Source organism: Amphibalanus amphitrite, unplaced genomic scaffold (genome assembly GCF_019059575.1).
Source record: "Amphibalanus amphitrite isolate SeventyFive unplaced genomic scaffold, NRLGWU_Aamphi_draft 000160F_arrow, whole genome shotgun sequence".
NCBI classification, from domain to species: Eukaryota; Metazoa; Arthropoda; class Thecostraca; order Balanomorpha; family Balanidae; genus Amphibalanus; species Amphibalanus amphitrite.
The window spans coordinates 761917-785882 of record NW_024881655.1 but is presented as its reverse complement, the minus strand read 5'-3'; the positions used below and the strand labels follow the sequence as shown (position 1 = coordinate 785882).

General features: G+C 48.5%; 3 protein-coding genes across 10 annotated transcripts in view; 1 reads left to right on the top strand and 2 right to left on the bottom strand.

The window, feature by feature from the left end:
• LOC122383317 overlaps nucleotides 1-9719 on the top strand; it is a 30771-nt gene extending 21052 nt beyond the window's left edge. The window contains exons 9-12 of the mRNA XM_043369621.1: nucleotides 1820-1987; nucleotides 6675-6878; nucleotides 7583-7747; nucleotides 8501-9719. Coding sequence (XP_043225556.1) covers nucleotides 1820-1987; nucleotides 6675-6878; nucleotides 7583-7747; nucleotides 8501-8637 — 674 coding nt within the window. The 3' untranslated portion in view covers nucleotides 8638-9719. The remainder of the gene's footprint in view (nucleotides 1-1819; nucleotides 1988-6674; nucleotides 6879-7582; nucleotides 7748-8500) is intronic.
• A 2866-nt stretch (nucleotides 9720-12585) lies between these two features.
• On the bottom strand, nucleotides 12586-16468 carry LOC122383313 (DNA-directed RNA polymerases I, II, and III subunit RPABC1-like). 7 transcript variants are annotated; one of them, XM_043369615.1, is made up of 7 exons: nucleotides 16438-16468; nucleotides 15477-15543; nucleotides 14982-15070; nucleotides 14588-14649; nucleotides 13899-14038; nucleotides 13384-13602; nucleotides 12586-12978 (listed from the first exon to the last, which is right to left on the bottom strand). In XM_043369615.1, the coding sequence occupies exons 2-7, from the start codon at nucleotides 15531-15533 to the stop codon at nucleotides 12913-12915; spliced, it is 633 nt and encodes a 210-aa protein (XP_043225550.1). In that variant the 5' UTR covers nucleotides 15534-15543; nucleotides 16438-16468; the 3' UTR covers nucleotides 12586-12912. The 7 variants fall into 7 exon arrangements, with proteins under 7 accessions (XP_043225550.1, XP_043225551.1, XP_043225548.1 ...); XM_043369616.1 differs by having other exon boundaries at nucleotides 16446-16463; XM_043369613.1 differs by having other exon boundaries at nucleotides 16442-16460.
• Nucleotides 16469-17130: 662 nt separating this feature from the next.
• LOC122383314 (transcription factor BTF3 homolog 4-like) lies at nucleotides 17131-23824 on the bottom strand. 2 transcript variants are annotated; one of them, XM_043369619.1, is made up of 4 exons: nucleotides 23710-23824; nucleotides 18890-19065; nucleotides 18481-18682; nucleotides 17131-17722 (listed from the first exon to the last, which is right to left on the bottom strand). In XM_043369619.1, exons 2-4 carry the CDS (start codon nucleotides 19055-19057, stop codon nucleotides 17514-17516), a joined length of 579 nt encoding a protein of 192 aa, XP_043225554.1. In that variant the 5' UTR covers nucleotides 19058-19065; nucleotides 23710-23824; the 3' UTR covers nucleotides 17131-17513. The 2 variants fall into 2 exon arrangements, with proteins under 2 accessions (XP_043225554.1, XP_043225555.1); XM_043369620.1 differs by having other exon boundaries at nucleotides 23744-23768.
• Between the last annotated feature and the right edge of the window lie 142 nt (nucleotides 23825-23966).

The window sequence follows — 23966 nt, the reverse complement described above, 5'->3', positions numbered from 1 at the left end:
ATGTGACTGCATTGCATCCTGGAGACCGCATCGTTGCATAACGACAACAACCACTACTACTGGCTTTGGAAAGCCACAAAACCACAAACACTTAACCGAAAGAAACACAAGTCCCCGCCTTGAAGCTGTCACGTTCAGAAGCATGTACTTGTAGTTTGGAGTAAGCCGGTGGCTGGATGTCCGCACGCAGTATAACGCCATATCGGAGACTGCATTTGTGCATGCAGTATAACACCACATCGGAGACTGCATTGGTGCATGTAGTATAACACCAGTTCGGAGACTGCATTGGTACGCGTGACAATAACACCAGATCGAAGACCGCATATTGTTCATTGGGCATGCAGTATAACGCCATATTGGAGACTGCATTTGTGCATGCAGTATAACACCAGAAAGGAGACTGCATTTGCGCATGTAGTGTAACACCACATAGGAGACTGCAGCTGTGCATGTAGTAGGTATAACACCGAAATTTGAATAGATGTATAGTGTGGGTGTGCAAGTAGTTTATATCGGAAACTCCATTGATGCATGCAGCACAACACCAGATCGGAGACTGCATTCGTGCATGTAGTGTAACACCACATCAGAGACTATTTGTGCGCGCATATCATCGCCTTTCACTATGCCATGCCAGCCATTCATGAAATATTTACTCGACAATCAAAAGCTATGGGCTGCATGCTACGGGTTACCCTGCATCACCGTAATGGGTATTTAGTTCTACAAAAAAGGAGCATTTGGTGACCTTTACGTGACAACCTTTACGTTGGTCTGACTGATGTAAACTTTTGGCGAGATTGGTAGGTATATGTATGTGTAAGTCGCTCTCAAGGATTTGAGCACTGAGAGTCTCGCCGTGTCCCGTGTTTTAATGCCACGCTGCGTCCTCTCACGCTGAAACGACTCTGTACCTACCAGAGCACCACCGGGGGACACAACACAGATGACAATCTGAACAGCATTCTTTTCATTAGCCAGGTCCCATCTGCAGCCCAGTTGATGGTATCACCATCGAAACAAACAGTAATGGCTTCATTTGTCTCGAGGGATGCTGATGGCCGCAAAACATCGACGTTTTTAAACAGGTTTCAACTTGTTTGTGGTCTCATTTTAATTACGAGTGATAGAAGATGAAACGATTCTATTGTTTTCTCGTTTGTGAAAGAAATTTGAATTGAAAGGCATCCCGAACATTGGTAATGTGCTTAGGCTTGATAATGCACCTACGTGATTTTTAAGTTACAAGAACAATGAGCAATTACCTACAGAATCATCGGTTATTCGTAAGAAAGAAATACTCTTTATTGGCATTCAAGTGCTATTTATAGAAGCACCGCTTCGTCAGCTAAGGAACTGACAAACGTAGCCGGATAACAGAGAAGACATTGGCTCCGAGTGATGTCGGAGTCTGTGCTCAGCTCACGATCGTCTGCTGACGCTCCGAATTCAGACACCGTTTAAAGATTACAGCTGTTAAAACTACTGTTTACAAACCATGTCAGACAAAACCGTTGTCCTGTAAGGCAATTAATTTAGGCCGCTGTTCCAATACACCGGATTCCGCAGTACTTGTGTGACTTCCTACTGTGAACAAGCGACACCCAATGTTCGACACAAAAGGGTTCTTCCTTGGACGGACCCAGCTTATAAACCCCACAACAGTTCAAAGGAATTGTGATCACCGGCCCAATCTAATGACCTGTTTACGGGCAGCAAACAGCTAAATGCGTAGCGTGTGATTCATGCCTAGCTTTACATTCCGCATTGGTGGACGCCCGTCCCTCCCCAGTAACCACCCGTGTGCCCCCGACAGAGGAGAAGCCGATGGAGGAGTCACCCTGTCCGGTGTCGGGCGAGTACCAGGGCGTCATCCCCGATACGGACGACCAGCTGGGAGCCAAACTCTACTCGGACTGCAGCAGCCCCGGAATCATGTTCTACAGCGTCCTCAGCCGTGGCAACCACTCCCACATCTATGAAGGTGAGAAGTTAAGAACAATATTCTTACAGTGAGAGAAGGCGGGGTGAACGGCGGAGTTTCTCGTGTTCTGGCGGCGCCGATCGTGGCGCAGTGATCAGTGATGTAGAGAGAGTCACGCAAGATGCCAGTCACGCGGTGAAATTTCGTGCGTGTCATGATGTAGGTACTACTCACATGAAAATCTACACTGTTGAAACTGTTACTCGTAAGTTGCAGAAAAGTGAAGTGCGGTTTCATCCGACGCGGTTTTATACAAGCAAACACCCTTATAACCCGTCACGGAAAGAAAGATAATAATAATTGCATAGTATGTATAGTACCCATAGTAGTATTTAGTACAGGCATAGCATGCAAATGACAACGGTGCGGGTTTTTTTTCTTCTTGTAGATAGCGTATATCGGTTATAGTTAATTACTTCTCCATTATTCCAAGAAAAATTTGCAATAAATCAGCATATCTCTTCTGCCCTTTCGCACTGCACACGATTGTCAAAATCAGAATGGCTGCACATTCCAGCCATTGCCTTCCCACGGCCCAGTTCAGTCGACCTGCCGCACTGTTTCTGATGTTGTCTCGGTCAGCCGCCTTACAGCTGCTCTGTTCTCGTCTCAGACTGCAGACTCAACTGTTTTCCTGTCCTCCCACGCGATAAAAATCGCATACCGACTGTCCGAGGCTGAGCCGGTTTGTAGAAGAAGACAAGGTGAAGCAAGGTCGCCTGTTTTGTTTATCTTTCGTATAGAACTATAGACTTATAGTGTTCCTTTGTTAGGTGGAACCAGAACATTGTCGTGGGCAGCTTAGGTCAGTGTCCAATTTAATCACACTTATTACAACTTATTATGAACGAATGACGTGCGAAGTTAACCACCAAATTTTAAATCAAATTACAATTCCGAATCATATCTGGGCCCATAACATGGTCTTGAAGGTAGCCGTGAAATGCGGTTTTGTGTATCTCAAGATCACTCCAATGATCCACAAAATTGTCTATTCCAAACCAACATCGTGAACACCGTTTAATGAAATTGAATCGGCGCATTCATCCAATAATACTGTATCTCTAAGTCACTCTCAGCCGACCAAAGAAACAATGAGGACCGTTTCCTGTTGATGTCAAATTTTCGTGAACAGATCATCTCGATAATATCCGAATCAACTTGCTTGGTTGTAGCATAAGAATAAAAACTAAAGGTCGACTTCACGGAGTTTTATATAGGGAGGTAGCACATGTAACTTTTCTATTTGGCCTTTCTGCGGTTCGTGACATTTAACGCTTCATATATAAAATGCTAGAATGATTTATCAGCATCACGTAGAGGTGACACAGGGCATGGAGGAAATGGCACGTGTGCTCAGGGAAACAAGTGGCCCATATATCTGACTGCAGCCGCCGGATAAGAGAGGGATAACGATCGAGGCCTGCTTCACGACTTGTGGCTACTTCATCTTTTAGCCAGAAACATCGTGACCCCAGCCAGCTTTGTTAAGCGATTATCATTCTCGTTACGAGCCGCTGGCACATGAGTAATTTCAACAATTGACGTCACATTGTTAAACCGATAAGGCCGTCAGTTGTTATCTCCTACATTAATTTACCTCTCGCGGTCGCTATTTAACGGTTTCGCGTAGACGTATCGTGGTTCATTACAACGAATTTTTTCGATAGCATTTGAAGCTGACTGGCATTTTATACAGAATCGTGCGCATTGTATCCCAACAGACATCTTATCGCTTCGGCTTGTCGCTCGCTCCCAGGCTTCCACTTCCCTCGCAGTTTCACTTCCGGAGGAGAACGTTATGAGATGTCGTTCTAAAACCAATGCATACTTTCCAAGCTGGGTAAATATGTTTTCATCTATGAAATTGAGCAACAGTGGCATCAGTGTCTTCTCGGTAGGTCAGGTTGAGTAATGACATTGTGTGAGAACAAGAAAAGCTTCCCATCACAGTCCCAGAGGTAATCACGATTTGGCACAATCACAATCATGATCATATCGCATGATCTCTTATCAGTATTTTGATTACCGATATAAATCGATAAAGGTGCGTGGCGGCGTTAACTTTCAATGACCCCAGGAGAGGCGCCTCACGATGCATCTCAAGGCACGCCCTCGGCCGAGTGTCACCTCTCAGAAAAACGACCGGCATTGTCCTCTAGCCTCCGCTCTGAAGCTTTCCGATTGTGGCGCCTCTGCCGCCAATCACTGGCGGGCCCGCCGCGCGGCCGGCCGTCGATCTGTCATCCTCGCGGCGGTTTTTGTCACCATCACCGGGCTGAAGCGTGACGGCATGACTGAGAGCCACTCCCACGGTTTTTGGCCACCGCGGAGCGCCGGTGATCGGTGTGTGCCGACTGCGATCGGCCGGCCATCGGGCCGTGTTTTTACCCGCGGCGCCGCCGGCCTTGGCAGCAGTCCGTGTGGACGGGCCGCCGCCGCGCCGGGCGCTGCGCGTTTTTCTCGCTCTCGCGGTCGCTCTGTCGCGCCGCCGCCGCTGCCGCGCGGAAAAGTGCCACCGTCAGGCCGGCGTGCGTTCCGGCTCAGAAGGCGACCACGACGGCGCCGACGTCGGTCACGTCCTTCGCCGCCGGGGCTGCGCGCGCTCCCCCCCCCCCCCCCCCCAACGGCGTCATCGTGGAGTCGTGAACGACGGAACGGTGCCGATAACGACGGGAACGACGAGACGGCGCTGAGAGAGCTGGGTAACGTCTGAGGGAGTCAATGAAATGCTCGACACCTATGCGGTCGCGGCCTGAGGGAGCCGAACAGAGGGAGCCGGGAGGGCAAGAGCAGTTAACAAATGAGATAAATCAATTTTGCCATTTTATCTTAGGTCAGTATACATTCAATCAGAGAATATCGGGTAAACCGTGATCGAGTTATAGGGAAATAGGATATTCAACAAGCAACAAACAAGCAGACAGACGGTCTTTAGCGATATGTATAATAAAACAAGCGTCACATTTTGTTATGCTTTCCCGCAACCCGCTACTGTGCTTGTAGATTGCCTGATTTGCTCCTAATCACCGGTTTCTTTAAACAATAGCATTTATAATGGGATGTTCAATAAAAATCACTTACTTGAAGACAAAAGGAAATCGATCAAGAACCAACGTTCCTTTCAATTAGGAAAGCGGTGCCACCGAAACCATGTTGAGCTGTATGAGAGCACAAATCGGTGAAGATCGAAACATCAATATTCTGTGCCCAGTGTTCAGCTTCCCACAGAAATAAACCATATACAAGACTCATGCCTGCACGATGCATGCATATTACGGCGTACGTAATACATCTGCATGAACGGATGCAGCAATTCAATCTGAGATAGTTAGCAGGACACTGGCTGAATACATTGGTTGACTGAGTGCCGGCAGCCGGGCATACGATCAGCAGCTGCCTCTGATTTCCTTCAGATTACATTCAGCACCGGAGAAAAACGATAGCGACGCCCTTCCGGCTTAGCCTCTGTCGTGCTCGCGGCGTTAGAACCAGAATTCGGAGTTGAGCTCGCTTCCTGTGCTCGCGACATAACGCACCATTGTTTGCTGTGCAGCTGAAAACTTTACGGCCGCTTTAGGCTCACGCTCGTGCCAACATAAGCTCCGGGTGAGGTCGACAGAAAACTGTGCGGCCTTGCAGCAGCCTCGCAGAAAACGAGCAGATCACGTCTCCGCCGTATCAATGCAAGGGGACGGAGCCTGGAAGGACAATGCATGGGCTGCCGGAGAAAGATCGGACAGCAAATTCTTAGTCATAGACCTCTGTATATACCGGTGTCTATGTCTATGCCTACAAATGTCTATGCCTCAGTCAATAGTTGCAAATCGCAAATCTGGCGGACAACGAAAAAAGTCGACCTTGTCGCCTTTCCAATGCTTCAGCCTAACACGTATCCTTATCACACTATCGTAAATCAAAGACTTAGGAGGTCAGTGTAAAATTTGTCTAAGCTCCCTCTCACATAGCCACAGGTGACTGACGTCATCCGTTACCCAGTATTGACAAATCCTGCTGCATGGATCGTCGTCAGGTCTTTTGGCACCGTTTTCATGTCGGGGCGTGAACCATAAAGAGCCCGATCATGCACCATTCCGATCGAATGTGGGTCGCCGAAAAATGCGCTGCCGGCCGGGCGACCGTGGCGCGACCGCACGAGCCGGGGGTCGCGCGGCGGCGAGACGCCGTCACTGCAGTTGGGTAACGCCACGACGGCCGTCCGATCAGTCACCAGGGCTGTTAAAGCAGCGCCGGCAGCACGCCGAGGTGATATCATCTGTCGTGGAGCCGCTCACCTGTGCTGCAACAGCCCGGGCCGTCACTATAAGTATACGGCGGTGTGTTATTGGTGCTACAGGCGCGATTAGTGCTACAGGCACTAATCGGACAGCTGCCTTAGGATACGGCCTGTCATACCAAACGTCTCGTTTTTCTCAGCATGAACATTGGCTCCCTACGTAGTACGTATGAAGCATGTATTTGGAAAGGGAACAACACGTCTGGCAATTGATGTGCATTCCACATGCGTCATGTGTGTCTAGTGCCCCAATGACGGAAAACGATCGGATATGTGAATTGAAATTTGAACACGATTAATTAGCGTTCATATGACTACATCATCGACTTCGTGAGCGGTATCAAGCGTCGAATAAATCACTAACCGTATGTCTCGCCATCTCTCCCGCAGAGCGCGAGTACCGGTGTCTGGGCACGTGGCACGAGGGGGACGTCATGTACACGTACACCCAGAGGAGAGACGTGTTACTGTACGAGTGTTTCGCCGGCCGGGTTATGGCCGATGGTCGTGTCTTCATCGGCGAGGCCGGCACCGACGAGAGCTGCCGCAGACGCATCGACCCCACGCGGACCGGCATGCTCATCGATCAGATAGGTAAGATGGTTCACTGACCTGTGTGCATGGAGTTTGTGCCCTCGTTAGATATGCCGTCATTGGCACGTTTAGAAGTTGTAAGTGGTGCAAATGAAGAGTTTAATGTGTATTCACCACGTTCTGTTATTGTGACTACAGAACTGGGGCTATTAATTTTTCTGATAAATCAGCCTGGGAACGGAAGCTTTTGCCTATATCTGATCGTGTTTACTTCTGTAGGCTTAAAAAATCAATACCAAACCCCAGGTGAGGTGAGAAAATGCAGACATGACAATCATCCTCTCATAGTTGTAAAAGAATAACTGTAGAAGCTAACAAAAGTACCGACATGGCCAATTTTTCTTTAATGTCACCATTTGTGCATTCCTTTCTGGTTATGCATAACACAATGCACCATGTTAGCGTCTTACATTGCATATTGCACATGCGAATTCACAGAACAGCTCAGGCTGCTACATTCAACAGAAACATATGTTCCAGGTGTTAAAAAAAACTCAGAAGGCATCTCATGTACCAGACACCCCGACACCTCGTGAAGGAATGTACAGGGGCACAGAGCCTTTCGGCGGATTACGCTTCCAGTGTGACATTTTCCCCGCATGAAGGTTTTCCGCGATCAGTTTGCCGACTTTGTTGACTTTTCCGTCCTGTCTGGGACTGCCCCCGGTGATTCGGTTGTTGATGTTTACCGTCTCCGCCGACAGCCCCGTGCTACAGTACCGAGGAGACCGGCGGTGAGCCGCGGAAGAGCTCGATACCGCCGCCGCTGCCGGTACCGACGCAGACCGCCGACACGACCCCGGAGCTGCCGCGCCGGCGACCGGACCGGCCGGCGAGCACCGACCGGCCGCCCTGGGACCCCATCACAGGTGGGACGTGGGTGGTGCAAAGACACCGTCACAGGTCAGCTCAGGGCTCACCATAAAGCCGGTCCAGCCGAGCTCATCCTCAACAAGATCAAAATTAGGCCCTACTTCGAGTACCATGTTTTGCCCGACTTTTGCAATTTCCATCATCAAGGGACAACAAAGCACAGGCCAGAATCCTCTTCACCGGTTGGCTGCAGGCACAGACCAACAGCCAAACACCTATCCCACGATCCTACCAGAGACCGTCGTATACTTCGACTACATCGCAATCCACCTATACGACTGCAACGCTTGATAGCCCCGGCCAATCACCCTGGAACCATATAGCGGCGAATCGCCACCATCAACCGGGCTCCCGGGGTCCGTGGCAGGTCACCGTTCACCGTGTGCCAAGTCACGGAGCCGGAGCCGGCGCTCTCTCCCCGGGAGCTCCAATAAAACGCCACACGGCCGGCGGCCGGACGACCGCTGCCGTCTGTCCCCGGGGGAGTGGCCGGCCTCGTAAAGCCCGCCGTCTCCGGTGGGGACGCGCCGCGCCGGGAGGGCAGCAGAGGGAGCCGGACGACGGTGGGCGGGGGCCGGTCGTGCCACTATTATTGTCTCTGATGTACGCCCACGGTCCGCCGGCCGGTCGCCTCGTAAACTGGGATCAGCGAGTCCGTGCGCCGGCTTCAGTGTCGCAGTCGGCGGTGCCGATTGCGATCTGACCTGGCGATCAAAGCGACCGACACTGACCGCGCGTGATCGTTTCAGCGCGGCCCGGAGACGAGGACGACAGCGGCGCTGGCGGCAGCGGAGGTGGTGGCGGCAGCGGCGCCGGCGGTCTCCAGGGGCTGCCCGCAGCACTGCTGGCTGGCAGCGTGCTGGTAGTGGCACTGTTGAGGCTCTAGTCTCGTCGGAAGTCGATTTGTCTGAGCTACAACGAAGCACCCGTGCGCTGTGCCGATGGGGGACCTTCCCTGGCCCGGGCTTGGGTACTGGTGAGCAAGCCACTGAAAACGCGAATTTCGAGCTGCGGTGGCAACAAAGACTTCCTGCAGCTGGACTGGCCCACTGAGTTTCGGTTGGTCCGTAAGACGCTGAACTATGCGACGGCCTTTAGACCAGACCGTGGATGTCGATTCGATGCACAACACCCGAAGATTTTGTACGAGCCAATGTCAGGTTCGGAAGTCCTGGTGGTCTACCGTTTTTAGTTGAGCGGTCCGTGGTGTAGCCCGCATCTTTTGCGAGCTAAAAACGGAGGTCGGGTAAGACCAAGATCGTGAGCGTTACGTTATCAAATTTGATGACGTCACCGATCACACTATTAATAACTGTGATATATCGTGTGTGTCTGTGTATGTGAGTTTTGTAAGGCCATGTTGTAGCATAAATAGTTTAGTGAACATGTTTTCGGTAATGTGAACTCAGAGCCTGGGTTCATTTTCACGGGAGTGTTGACGAGGTTTAAGAATCGTATTTTATTGCACGCTAGCATTATGAATAGCGGATATCATTATATCCTATGCTATTGTATTTTAAAATGCACTGAATCCACCGGCTTCTGCACCATAGGCTTCGCGACCCGATGCGCCGAACAGATCGCATACGTCTCCAAGAAAAATGTATCGCGATTCAGCACTAAATAACCGTGTAAGCGTTTATGTTGTTACTGATAACCGCCCACTCCATCGCCGAGTGGTCGACAATCCATGACACCCTGTGACGTCAGCAGCGGCAAGACACGTGACTTGGCTACACACACTCCGCCAATGTCGGGACCATTTCTGCCCGGCGCACGTGAAACGGGCTGCACATTTCGGAGTGTATGGCGACGTCGGGATCTTCATCATGCTCAGCGCGGCGTGCACGCTGCACCGCGATGAATGTTGTGTATGAATAGAGACGTCCCCGCGCGAGCACCGCCGAGAGTCACGTACGCCGCCGGACGTATGCTGCACATAAACGATAATATACATCATGTCCTTTGTGTGGTCCGAGTGCTGCCGTGGCGGGTGTCGCCGCCGCCGAGAGGCTGGGTGTGCTGAGGAAAGGAGCCACTGCACGTGACCAATGCGTGGATAGTCTGCTCCAAAGGTGTGGGGTTTGCCAGCCGCAACAACGGTTCGCCGCTTAGTGTGATAGTGGCGGCATTTTGGGCTCATCCAGCTTGTGGGGACTTACTTCGATTTTTGCGTGGCCGAACGGGTGTTTGGACAAGTTACCAATTTAAAACGTATTTCTCTTATCCTCTGTAGGCTGTTAAGATAATAGGCACGACCGTAAATTACTTTTATGACCTCTTCGTTCATCTTCATGACATCAAAATTAATGAGGCCGGAGGCTAGGCGGTGCAGTGATAGCATAAGAATATCCCTTTGTTTTGACGGATCAAATAGACCTATTCCTAGCTGTAGGTATATGCTGATGTAAGCACCGCAAACAAGAAACACGTGACACAGAGCGTCGGCTAATGCTATCCTGTAGCACACATAAGTCACAGCACAGCTCAATTCTGATAGGCTCTCGAAATGTGTGACTCCGAAGCCACTAGAACGCACCTGAGGCACAGGTCACAGGTCGGCGACCAGAACTTCTTCCGCTCCGAGAACACATGAACCCTGTGGGCTAGTCGCGTCCAGGGAGCCTGCACGTTTGACCGGCCAAGTCGCATGGTGAAACCCACGTGACGCCCTCTGAGGCAGTCAAACCACGTGATCGTGTGCGGCTCGTACAGCACCGCATGCAGCTTTGCACGACACTACGCACTCACAGCCATGCAGAACACGTGACACCACGCCTTGCGAGCCATGCAGACCACGTGACACCATCCATCCGGGGCTGTCCGGCACACGTGACGGCGCGGCGGGCCACCGCCGGGGTACGTGAAGGCCTCAGACCATCCCAGGCAGTGTTTTTGTCACCTGCCTGATGGATTGCGACTACGCGCGGCATTTTTACCCGCCGGAAAAACGGCGGGAGCGCCGGCGCGCCAGACTCCCAACACTCCGGCAGCTACACACAAGCGCGCCACTCACCGGGACATGGTCAAAGGGTGCGGTGAAACAGCGACGGTCAAAAGAGGGGTTCTGAGGCCTCAACCATCATGGGAAGTGGTTCACACTTGCAGTATGGCAGTACAGAGGACACAGGCGAGCACCGAACAGGTCGTAAGAGATGCAGAGAGACGATAAAGTTTGCATACCGGAAGACACTGAAAACGAAAAGAAAGATGTTCGTGGGACTTTTCAGATGACATGGATAACGGTTTTGAGGAAAGAAAACAAGATGATACGACCAAGGGAATGGTGCATAGTCTATTATTTATGAAGTGGCTCCCTCAACTTTGCACATGGGAAGCGTTTGGTGACATTTGTACCTTCTGTCTGCGTTCTCACGTTGCATTGCCATACCAGGCGATTCGCGGTACCAGTGCGACCCCAGAGGAAACTTATGAAGATGTTCGCGGCCGATGCACCGGCCGCAACAAACAGTTTATGGACGGATGCGTGGGATAAACAACGTGAATCGAGACTTCACCTCTCAAATGTGTTGTGCAAAGGCAACCATTCCCTGCAGCATAGGCAGTTTTATGAAGATGATATTGTCCATAGGCAGATTCTTGTTATATCTGGAAGGCAAGTGTCACCAGAGCTCCCGCAAAAGGCGACCACAACTTCCTTTCAACCAGTCACCACCACCATAAAGGCAAAGCATAAAAATGTATCTTTGAATCAGTTACATAAATGATCAGCATCAGGGAATGCTTTTCAGCAGAGGTTAGAATCCCTCCCTATTGTCTGAGTCGCAGTTTCCCTTTTGTGGGAAAATGCTGTTGTTTGTTTCTTAAGATGATGAAAACTGTGTTAGCCGGATCCTCAAAGAAAGAACTATATCTGACGACAACATCTACCGCACATCCTGATATTCCCTAGGTATAGATAGAAAGACAAATAAACAGGGTAGACGCAAAGCTGCAACCGATAACATTATGCCTGGGTGTGTACCTAAGACGACTGCATAACGCTGCAAACCGTTACAATCCCAGCTTTTGACTGGGCTGGCAACATCCCACACCTGAAGGAACTTCAGCAACCGGTAACGCAGGTGCGAACCAGATCTGTGCATCTGCATTCTGCAGTCGACCCAGAATTCCAGCATGTCACCAATAAATCTCGGGACACAATGTCACTGCCTTGGCTGCACCAGTCTACACCACGCAGCGTTCTCGACACCAGTCGCCCACCTGTCGAAACCAACACCACAGCTCCAATATAATCCAATAAAACCCACTGAATTACAGCCGCCCCGTGCAGAACGGACACATCCACCGACCTGCGACCCCAAACACCTCACGACGGTCCGACGGCCGGCGGCGGCCGTTATCCCGACGAGCATGGGTGCTGACAGCACGGAGATGACCCGGTGCACCAGATAGTTCATCTCGCGACCCTGACCCGCGCCGTGAGGTGCTCACCGTCACGACTCGGTGGCTGCGCAGTACTATCTGTCTATCGATCTCTGGCGGCGGCGCGGCTGTCGCGCACGGTGGGGATGGCGGCGTGGGACGCGATGACACACAGTCACGAGACAGTGGTCGAGTCAGATTTGAAGACTAACGCAATGGTCTTCATGATGTGGGCATGGATTAGACAGCAATCCATGGATTGTGATTAGGGCATGGGTTGATATCTAATCCATAATTTGGGGACTGGCGGTCATAGCGCACTGTTGTAATATTATTGTTGACTGCTGCTCAGTGATGTATAAGGCGCCTTACGGTTATCATGTATCTCAGAGGCACTTGAGAGGATAGTCCGTACAGGATACCTGCCAATCGCCAACAAACAAAAGAACACGATACGTAAAATGCATTTGGTGACACAAAGACCTTCGCTTATGAAATGGACACAGATGTAGGGCAGCTTCTCACTCCAAAACCAGACACCACCTCACCGAACCAGCCTGTCCTGACAGTTGGACAATCCGACACAACGGAAACTTCGTAACGCCACGGAATTCCGTCCACAATCCGCACGGTACAGGCCACCAGGCGGCCGACAGCCGAACTACAGTTTACCCATATCACCGCCAGGCGCGCCGGGACGACGGTACCGACTGGCAGAGCTCACCGAGGGCCGGTGCAGGTTCCTCAGAGCCCGGGTCGGGGTCAGATAGAGTGGTCAGCAGACCAGCCGGTAGGACACGTACCGTCCGGCCGTCTCCGACCGTCGGATGATCTTACACACCTGGCGGAGGGAGAGGGGCGTCAGAGAATACCGGCAAACGGCGCCGGGAGAGGGGCGTCAGAAAATACCGGCAAACGGCGCAGGGCGATGTAGTGGATTCTTGACTATCATAATCGAAAGTCGATCGTAAAAAAAAACTCGAAATGCAATCGATAAACAACATCGAACTATAACATCGAACTATAACATCGAACATAACAACTATAACATATCGAATAGAGCATTGTAGTTATCAACAAATCATTAAGCTCGGAAAGCATGATAATTACGCCACCAAACCACGCTATTGCGTCGAATACAACATAAACATAAACCATTAAGTACAACACCCTATGGCCTATACCACCCGGGTCATATTGCCCTTTACCCCATCCATCACCCCCCCCCCCCCCCCCGACACCGCACCTGTCCTCGCCGCAGTCCGAAGTAGCGCGCCACGGGGTCGCCGCTCTGGATACGCGGCAGCTGGTTCTCCTTGAGGCGGTAGCGCGACAGCAGCTCCTGTTTCTCCTCAGGGGTGAGTACCACGTGCTCGGGTACCAGCTCGTGCTCGGTGAGGTTAATGAGCAGTTCCGACTCCATAAACTGCTCGAGGATGTACTTGGGAGCCATGTCCACCAGCGACTAAAAGAGAAAAGAGCGGAGAGAGGTCAGAATTACGCAAAGGAGCAAAGGTGAGACAATACAACGAATGATACAGGAAAGAGAGAAAAACACATACAGCGCAGCATGAATATCGTCTTAAGATGACGTGGACTAAACGTAAGCTTATTGTGCCGAGTCTGAATGCAGTGAAGTTCCGGGATTACCCTACTCACCACTAGCAATCGTTTCCACTCATCACCAAACCATGCAATCTCCTTCACCAACCCGTCACTTATCTCTTCTCCCGCTCTCGCTCGGTACCCAATAGTAGTCACCTGTTTGGCGGAGGGCGTCATGCCGGCCTGAACGACGATCACCGCTCGCGAGATGTTCTCCTGCTGCATGCGCTGGCAGTACGTCTTGATCGTCTTGATGCCGATCTTGGCATCGTCAGGAAAGAAGACGAACATCTGGTCTGAAAGGAAACAGCAGACGTGTGACCAAGTGATCGTCATTAGGGCACCACCCATAATGGTAGAGTTTAAGAGCAAAATGACGAGAACCATAAGCTCTGTACCAGGAACTAATGTTACCTATTACTAGTAATTTTTATATATGTATTAGTTATAGATGCCTTGCTGTGGTTAAGACTGCTGCTAAGACCGCGTAACTAATGAAATTGGGATCAGTTTCAGCTAATCCTTCGTAGTTTCGCAAAAAAGGTAGGTTTGGTTATAAGCATATTTTTTTAAAGCTGATGATTTAGTTTTTGTTGTATGGTAGATTGAGTACCGGCTGCGATAAGTGGAGGCAACTGTCCGCCGGCTCTCCGCCGCCGGCTGACGTCAGAAGCGCCCGGCGGCCAATCACCGAGGAACGTCAAGGGCATCCCAGCTCGGAATGCCCTTGACGTTCCCCGATGATACTGGTACCATACAACAGTTTTAGCGAATTCAGCAGCACATATGTACATACCTATCATTTGAGATTTCGGAGTTACAGCTCAGAAGCCCTGTCAGCTTACCAGTGGGGTCGTCAGTGTGTGCCACCAGGATGATAAGGTCGCTGCGGGCCGGTCTCCTTTCACTGAAACCACACTTCTGTCATCAGTGGTGTGGCCAACACAGACCATGCAACACCTGACAATGATGCAGAGAATAATAAACAAAATGACGACTAATTGTGACACCTCAAACAGTAGACAGAAGATATAAGCTCAACAAATTCAGTACAAAGATAGGTGTTCCTTGTCATATGCAGCTATGATTACAAAATGTTTGAATATGCTACAGCCAGGAAATTTTTTTATTCTTGTGCAAATTTTGTGTTAAGGCAGATGCTAAAATTAAATTAGAAAGCTGCATGTTAAAACATAGACTTTCATAAATTATGTTACAAAAAGAAAATAGAATACCTACCTGGGTTTGTCTCCAAACTGCACCTTGAATTGTTCCAACGTCTGGTCCAACTCATCTTGTGTCACTAGGTATCCTCTGTCGTGGCACAACTGGCAGAGGAGAACACTCACATGAATAGCATAATATATCGAGCCCTGCTGCAAGGCTCTAGTAGAACAATAATTACTAGTGTTCCTTGCTAAATACCAAATAGAAAGTAGGTAGGTACCAACCAACCTTACAAATGATAAATGAGCATGAGAATATCATCAAGAAAACATAGCATCTACTACTAACACCTAAACCTAGCACCAGCTGAGTAGATACCTATAGGAAAGTGTGCTGGATTTTAAGTACCACTTGCAACTTTTCCACTGTTACTCATTTAACTTAAACAATCAATATTGCCATCAAAATTTTCATGCTTATAATATATATAGCCCTATGCATTGCCAGGATTCACTTCCATGTTCCTTTACCAAAAGTAGTATTCTCATTACATAGGCTATAACATACCTGCATAACTGTCTTTCTGCATTTCCAGAGCTTGTATGTTTCAGCTTCCTCATCCATAGTTCACCAGCTGAAAATGATAATAGTCAAGATAGGTTCTGCATCATGAAAGACAGCATCATGAATTCATAAGTCTTTACAGAAGATATTTTGAATATCAGTGTACAGCTGATTGAGAGCCCTAAATTAGTCACAACTCACAATCCCAAAGGAGTACCTATACTGCAGCTATTAATGACTCATCCAGACTGCAAGAAAATACCCTTCCAAAGATCTTCCTGGCACAAAGGGGGGCTCACTAACAACTGGATAAAATCAGCTGGCTGGCCAGCTGGTGACCTACGATAGCTTTGTCGCTTATTTATGTAAACACGGTAGTACCGATAGACATGAGCACGCAAAATGGCACCCATAGAATTAATAGAGATCTTTAGTCATTTTTATCTAGCATTGACATATTACCAACAAGGTCTGCTAGCGCCACCATATGGCGCCAGCTGGCAAATAATCCAGAAAATAGTACAGCCCGCACAAAGGCACTCAAGACAGGTTGTGGCAGTGAGCGGAACACTTTACTGTGCCACTAAGTTACGACTTGAGTCGTGACGGTACCCCTCTATAAGACAAAGGGCCTCAAGAAGGTCAGCTCCCAGATACTAGGGTCAGTTCTAGGTCAGGCTATGTTTTCTGGTGGTTATATGGCCTTGGGTTAGAGAAACTTTAACGTACATATGAGTTATCATGCTATGTCAAACCGCCGTGACGCAGTTGTGGCATTTGCGGTAGATATAAAATAGATTGTATTGTGCGCCCTGACTTCAACTTAAGACCAAGACCAAGAGAATCGAGATACACCGGCCCGGATGCAGATACCTATCAGCCCACTTCAGAAAAAAAAAATTAGTTCTGAGCATAAAATACAAATTATTTAAAAAAAAAAAAACATTAACACGAGAATACACACAGACACACATGCGATGTGACAAGGTCGCAGAAATACTTTATTTAGTTGAGATTTTCTTGCAAATTAATGACGTCATTTTTTGATGACGTATTAAGAATCCACGCTCCCCGTCCCCACAAAGTTCACAGCATAATACCGGCATAGAATATAGATACAGAGCATTTCTTTGTTTCTTTGTTTGTTTCATTTCTTTGTTTTGGCTGGAATGGTTAAATGAACGCCTCAGCTCACGCTAAGCAAGATTGTTACGAGACCAAGATTCTTACAGATAGATTCTTACGGCCAGGCGTCGATGTCTTTCTAAGAGAAAAACAGCGACACCGATGTCAAGGCAGACAATAAAGGCATAGACTCTTGTTAATAGCTCCATTTTGCCCCCCAGGAGGTACACTGGGCTCTTATCAGACACCAACTTAGCCGATACATTAGGGAATGGGCTTCAAACTTCTCCCGCGACGTTTGATTTGAATTTCACGTTCTCACAAAGACGGGAGCGGGAGATTTCGGACATACCTACTTCAGCACATCAGCATTTTTTTCATTGATGAGCATTATTGTGCGAATTATAGCACTATCTTCTGATGTCCCGGCTTTTCATCTATTTGACTGCAAGCGTTTTACCATTCGATATTCGATAACCTCAATTCAATTTAAAACGTTCGTATGTTTGTTTTAACACTCAAATCCAGCCAATTTAGCGATGGTGATATTTATTCAGCCGACTGGAGTATCATCAAATAACATCACAGTGCAGCCCCCTGTTTGCGTCGACCAAGATATATAACAGAGCCCACATTCTCTAACGCGAGACCACGCATCAGTCACGCAATGATGTCAGAACCGACGCCAGTTTACGCAGTGTGCCTGGCCCTTCAAACACATGCTATCTACACATAGCATGAGGGTGGTAGTCATGTCCGCCCTCGCAGCCATCGATACGCAGGCCGGGTTCGCGTCTGGATGAACGATGACCACCCGGGTGTGCCGCGTCTCATGTTGACCCGGCCAACCGTCCTGGTGTATCGGGAATTATCTCCTGAAGTCGGCTCCCTAACCAGGTGATGATCACGCCCTGTCTAGTCGTCCTTCTTGCTCGGTGCTTCCGAGGCGGGCGCGGTGGTTGTTTCTGCCGCGTCGCCGTCGCCTGCCGGGGAGGAGTCTGTGGCTGCCGAGTCGGAGGGTTCGGCGGCCTTCGTCGGACCTTCTGCCTTGCTGGCCTCATCGAAGTTCTCCACGAGGTCGGGCACCTCATCATCATTGTCAGCAGCGTCACCGGCAGCGCCCACTGCAAAACAAAGGGTGTCAACAACATGAAGCAGGATACGGTCTAATGGTGAATCGATTGGAAAAGAAATCAGCACTAAACACTACTTTTTTATCAACTTAGTCAGAACGTTTTGAAATGAAGGATTCACGACACAGCCCCGCTCAATCAAGCTTGGAGCGTTGCCCTTCCCTCCATCCACCGATCGCGCGATTCCTGATCTGACAAATTCCACAGTTTATTGTAGGGCTGCGGAGTCGATTGATTTTTTTGTGGGGGGGGGGGTGACGCCGACCTAGATTCCGACTCAGTCTCCGTTAACATTTGTCGACTCCGACCGACTCCGACCCCGTGCCCTGGTTTAACATACGCACATAGCCGCGCGTGGCTGGTCCTCTCACTGACTTCGACTGGCTACCACCTGCCACCAACCGCAACTTTGCCCTCCAGGAGCCTCATAAATATCAAGCGTCCATCGCGCCTCGATCCCCGGGCTTTTGTTAACAGGGTGTGTCTTAACAACACAGAGTCTAACGCTCAACCGTTGAGCTACGGGACCGGCCACTACCATATCAAGGATCCTGAATTAACAATATTTTAAGTTCATTTTATGTTAAAACAGGTAGCAACTGGAGATAACCAACAAGCAACAAGAAAGCCAACAAACGAAATCCTACGGAAGGACTACGGGAGGAACTGTGGAACATGAGTCAACCTCGACCAGCATCGCCATAATAATAGTATAAGCATAACACCAATATCTATAAGGGAGTTCGTACCGCTTGCTTGCACGGACGACGCCAACCGCTTCAAGTGCGTGAGACTGTCGGGGCCCAGCTGGTTCAGGATAGTCGGCAACATGTCTGAGATCTGCTTATCCTCAGCGTGACCCGAGATGGCGAACGTGTTGCACTGCAGCGACGCCTGCACCTTCGGGTTGTTGAAGTGTATCACCGAGCTGTCGTCCTTGATCATATTCACCTGTAACCAACAGACAAAGTGGATGTGTGGAACAAATCAGTTCACATAATTACGTATTGACATTACCAACCGCCCATCTGATTGAACCTGTGATAGGTCAGTACAAACCACTTAAAGTGACGATTCCAATCTACCCTGATTCCAATTACCATTAGGCAAAAATATAATCAGAAACAAAAAGGAAAGCATGACTGAAATTCAACATACCTCCTCAATTCCGGGAATGTTGCTAACTGGCAGCTTCTTCAGTGAATTTTGCAACTTCTTGTCATCAGTGTTGGCGGTTTTGTGAACTACCTTCTTCTTCCTTCGAGGCACTCCCTTGCCACCCACTCGCACCTGCTCAGACAGCTTAGCAAGTTTGTCCCTGTTCATTGTGAGATCTGAAAATAAAAACAATATTGCATATTTACATGAACGGATTGCACAAAGCACGCCCGCTGGTGTTATATCGGGCTTTGCGGTGAAATTAGTCTGAGAGGCAACTGCAAGTGCAACCAATAGTAAATACATTGGGTTTGCTTATTGCTACCCAGTACACTGGGATAACGCAGGTTCAGTCGAGAAAATTGTGGACAACACAATGTAGCGTTTCTTATGTTACTGAACGTTAATAAGGAAAATAAACGCTAAGATCGAGTCGCTGTGGTTCGTTTCTGTGTCGTTACGGTCACGTTTGTCGGAGCTTCTCACCAACCATCTCACACGCCACGTTCACCGAAAGAACTCTATCTCCATTTCCCATAGAGCAGCAGGCCATATCACGCAATCCAGTCAAGGTAAATTAATGCGCGACAGAGACAAAACACTACACACAGGTGATTTTTTATAGTCCAGGAAATGCCAGACATTCAAGCTTGCAGGGATTGTCAGTACCAACGTCAGTTCAGAAAGACCTATTGCAGAAGCTGCATGTCTGTGTGACAGGAAGCGGGCCAGCGGCTGTCACTGATGCATTTCGTGCAGAAAAGACAAAAAGCTTGCGATGTTAACCCGCGCCGGGCCGAGGGGGGTGTTTGAACACCCACCCCCTCTCTGCGGTTTTCTCAGATATCTCAAAAACGGCGGCGCGGAGCGCCGCCGTTTTTGGCACACCTGTTCGTGCATCTTTTCCGCACATGTTGTGAAGGTTTCAGACCCAGGTCGCCTTAGGTCAGGTCACCAGGTCACGCCAAGTGACCTCACCACAGAAAAAATAAGAATGCTCGTCATGGCTACACAGATTGATCGATTGCCTTGAAACTTTCAGCGATTGATTAGAGCAACATTGTCTATAAAATGTATGTCTCGGAATTTTGATATCGGTGACTTAAGGTCAGGTCAATTTTGTGGCCTCTCCATTATAAGTCAATGCGAGAAAATTGAAAAGCATCTGTTTTGCACGAACGCTAATCTAGACACTCTCAAACATCGAGATGAAGGTAAAATTTACACACTGAACCGGAAAATGACAACTGTGACCTCTGGTTATGTCCCCAAGGTCATCTCAGGTCACGAACAGAATCTAACAGTTTTTCGCTAATAACTTCTGATAGAGGCGTGCTAGAGCGCTGAAAACGCCTTAGATGTGTTCGGCTCGACGTTGCGGATCGACTGATATGCAACATGACCTTTTCCGGTCAGGTCATGACCTTGACCTGAGGTCAAATTTTCAAGTTGACCTTTCAAGGTCAAATTATAGTTCATTCGACGCGTCTCGACGAGAGGAACACGATGCTGGCAAAAGTAATGTCATGGCTCTTTTGAGTCAAAAGTTATTGCCGAAAAAAAACGCTTTTCGTAAAAACGGCTATTTTTGGAGTTTTTGCCCTCTGGAGGCTAAACCGTTGACCTGAGGTCAAATCTGAGGGCATTACTCAGAAAGGTCTGTAAAAGGGCCATCCGCGGCGCGCTTTTCCGCGGCGCTGTAGCTCTATCGGTTCCCGAGATAGCCGTCGGCAGTTTCCAAAATGTTGAAATAGTCAACATTTTACCTTTGGTGACCTCTGGTGACCTGACCTTTGACCGGACCCAAAAAATGACCGAAGTGTTTTCGTCCTTATTTGGGACGTTCTTTCGATTGCCGCTTACCGCGTGTCGCTACGTGGCCCAGGAGCCGAGTTAGAAGGGGGGTGACGGGTGTTCAGATACCTTCCCCCCCCCCGGCCCGGCGCGGAATCTCAGGGCACAGGTTAATAACAATTAATGCACAAATGCATTGATAATTCAGCAAGGCTTCTGCTTAGGTATAATATTTCAGCAAGGTACCTCCCTAAGTATCGAGTGTTGGAAGGTGATTAGTGATAGCATAGATGGGTGCTCACTGCTCAGAAGGTGTTTGTTAGGTGTCAGGGAGGTGTGAGGTAATAATTACTGAACAGAAAACCTAAGAGCAATTGTACACCGCTTCCCAACTTAAACAAACAAGAAAAACTGTTTGTATGGTCTCAATAATTACCTACATTACATGTTGCATACAATATCTATATCTATATCTACATCCTACCAGGTTTGTGAGGATCATGAAATCTATGCTGTCAATCCATTTTAGCTCCATTATTTCCACTCACATGCTTGAACCTTAGCTAACTGGCAGTTTTCCAACATACTTCTTCTGTTTAGTCATAATGAATTACTTTCCCCTCTAACCCTTAAACTGGGATATAATATGAGGACACTGCACACAAAACAGTGCATTTTGGACAATGAATCATAAAGACAAATTAATTAAAGGAAATATACCACTTGTACCATGGGGTTTTAAACTGGAATAGCAGTTTTGTAGCTTGAGCTAGGGCTAGCACAAATCAGTAGTTTTTATGGCCCAATGATCACCTTAGGAATTGTTTTGAAATCAGTGCCTTATGAAGGAATGTGGTGCCTTATGGAAGATTGCATAGAATGCAGCCACCTCTGGCAGTGGCCATCAGCCAATCAGCATGCAGTTTGATTTGTATTTGTATTTATACTGGAACCTCTCCACAGGTGGCTATTACGAGCCCAGTTAACATGGTGATGCATTGACAGCACAACATACATTTGCAAACACACATACATGTAATGGAGGTAATGGAGTTGAAACAAGCAGATAAGTAGGGTATTTGTCACTGTTCCAGCCTGGTCATGAGCTGGCGACGTGAACTGGAAAGTTAAGTCGCACGCGAAAGTTTACCTATTCCACGACACGGCGGCTCGGTAAGGAAAAAGTCGCCGCGCGGTCGTCAGCTGGAGGTGAGGGGGCTCGAGTACCGCAGCGCCGGCGGCGGTGGCTCGCGTTCGACGCGAACACACTGCTTGGCGAGGGCGCACAATGGCTTTGAGCGGCTGGGGGGTAGCGGGGTCGTGTAGGGCGCGGTAGATGTTTATGGCGTCACGACGCATCACTAGCGTGTCGATATCGGCCCACCCAAGCATCGCGAGGATAAGGATATATGATCACCTCGGCGTAGGTAAACCAGATACCAGTCAGGCGACAAAATTTATTACCTTTTGCAGTCGGTTCAGATGGGTGCGTGTCGCCCCACCCCATACTGACACGCAGCACTGAAGGTGAGGGAGGACGTGGGTCTGGACAAGAATTTTGAGGATGTCATCGGAGAGGTGAGATCGGATTTTGAAAAGAGATATGATGATTGTGTTGGTACGCCGGGCGACTGAGGATATGTGGCGCTCCCAGGTGAGAGTGTGATCAAATTCAACGCCTAAGATTTGAACTAAGCAATATGATTAGTCAAAGCATAATGAGCTTATGCTGCAGACACTGTTTGGCCTCTAATAAAGATGGAAACTAATTCTTCCTATGTGAAAATAATTTAGATATTTCATTTGAAAATATTTTTTCATTTCTGTTGTGATCATTTAAAGCAAAAAAAAAAATAAAACTTAAAAAAATATATTTGAGGAAAGTGGTATATTTCCTTCAAACTGATGATAAAAGGTGCTCCCTGATGAGTCCACAAAAATTTAAGACAACAAAAAGTAATGTTAGCAACACTATCAGTTATCATCCATGTCACAGAGCAAAAAAAAAAGTATCTGTCTTATAATTCTGTGGCTCCAATGTGTTTCAGCAGGTAGGCACACAGGCAGGCGGCAGCTCCATAGCATTGGACCCTTGCATCTTATTTGATGTTCGGCTAGCTAGCAACTGGCAAAACAATAATGCAAATGGTGGAACCAAAGAAGCATTATCACCATCTACTTGAAAATAATAAACTTCTAGTGAAATCAACACAGTGAACAAGGTTGGGTGGTGGGTCCATGCCTTTATAGCCTTTATAGTCCAGGGTCAGATGCGCCATGGAGCTCCAATCGGTCATTCACCACTTGCCTCCTGATTTCTGCATTCCCACCATGCCTGGCCTTCCTTCACATGTCATTCACCCATTTGGTTTGCGGGTGAGACAGCATTTGCGTTACACTTCACAGCCGTTTCTCTCTCTTTCTTTCTTTCTTTGTGGAGCATTAGCACCAACTACGAGTCGAGTTTTGTCGACTTGTGTCGACTTGCACCAACTACGAGTCGAGTTTGTCGACTTGTTGTCGAGTTTCCACAACAATTCACACGCAGACGCACAACACCAGTTCCCTGACTCAAGGCCCACCCACTGGCCCCAGCTTGTGTCCAACTATATTCTTTGGAATTGGCGCGTCTCTGAACGACTTGGGTTTCCCTCCTTCTCACTCCTCTCCTAAGAGCAAGGCTGAGGAAACCCAACAGGTGAGTTAAACAGGTGAGTCCATGGTGACATTCCCAAGCACATCATGGCACCCAGGACCAACGATCGATTGCTCACTTTGAAATAAACTATCTTAAAATGTTAACTTATCTATTTCTGGGAATTCTGCACCGATCCACTCAGTGCCAGAGCCACAAAGGTGAAACACGTGCAACGTGCGGCGTAAACGCCGCGTGGCTTTAAAAGTTAACTTGTGACGAGCCACCGACATCAGATTGATTCACATGTAGCAAGTGTACGCAAAGTTAAGCACATATGTTCAAAATACTAGATGTTTATTCTAAAAAAATGAATAAATCACGTTCTTACCACGTCCAAATACCGGAAAACACAAACACCGCACCGTCGTCCGTCCTCGAAGTGCGACCAGTGCGACGACCAAGGTGACGACTTGTGACGCAGCGGCGATGACAAGCTTTAGCCGCAATTTGATGACTATATAGTTATGTTATTTTGATAAAACCTAAATAAACATACATTATTGCTTAAAAATTTCTGAATATGGTAAAATAATACTAGTTTTGATTTGTGAGCGCGACTAAAGACAAAAAATGTAATGAAATAAA

Bases quoted from the DNA above. Each gene is read 5' to 3' on its own strand.
- LOC122383313 (XM_043369615.1), bottom strand. From the start codon at position 15,533: ATGGATGAGGAAGCTGAAACATACAAGCTCTGGAAATGCAGAAAGACA. The intron at 13,603-13,898 runs GTGACTACTATT...TTTCTCTTTTAG, and splicing joins TGACGCCCTCCGCCAAACAG to TCGCTGGTGGACATGGCTCC. The intron at 12,979-13,383 runs GTGCGGTGTCGG...TCCCTCCGCCAG, and splicing joins TCGGACTGCGGCGAGGACAG to GTGTGTAAGATCATCCGACG.
- LOC122383314 (XM_043369619.1), bottom strand. From the start codon at position 19,057: ATGAACAGGGACAAACTTGCTAAGCTGTCTGAGCAGGTGCGAGTGGGT. The intron at 18,683-18,889 runs GTATGTTGAATT...TGTTGGTTACAG, and splicing joins ACATTCCCGGAATTGAGGAG to GTGAATATGATCAAGGACGA. The intron at 17,723-18,480 runs GTACGAACTCCC...TTTGTTTTGCAG, and splicing joins GTCGTCCGTGCAAGCAAGCG to TGGGCGCTGCCGGTGACGCT.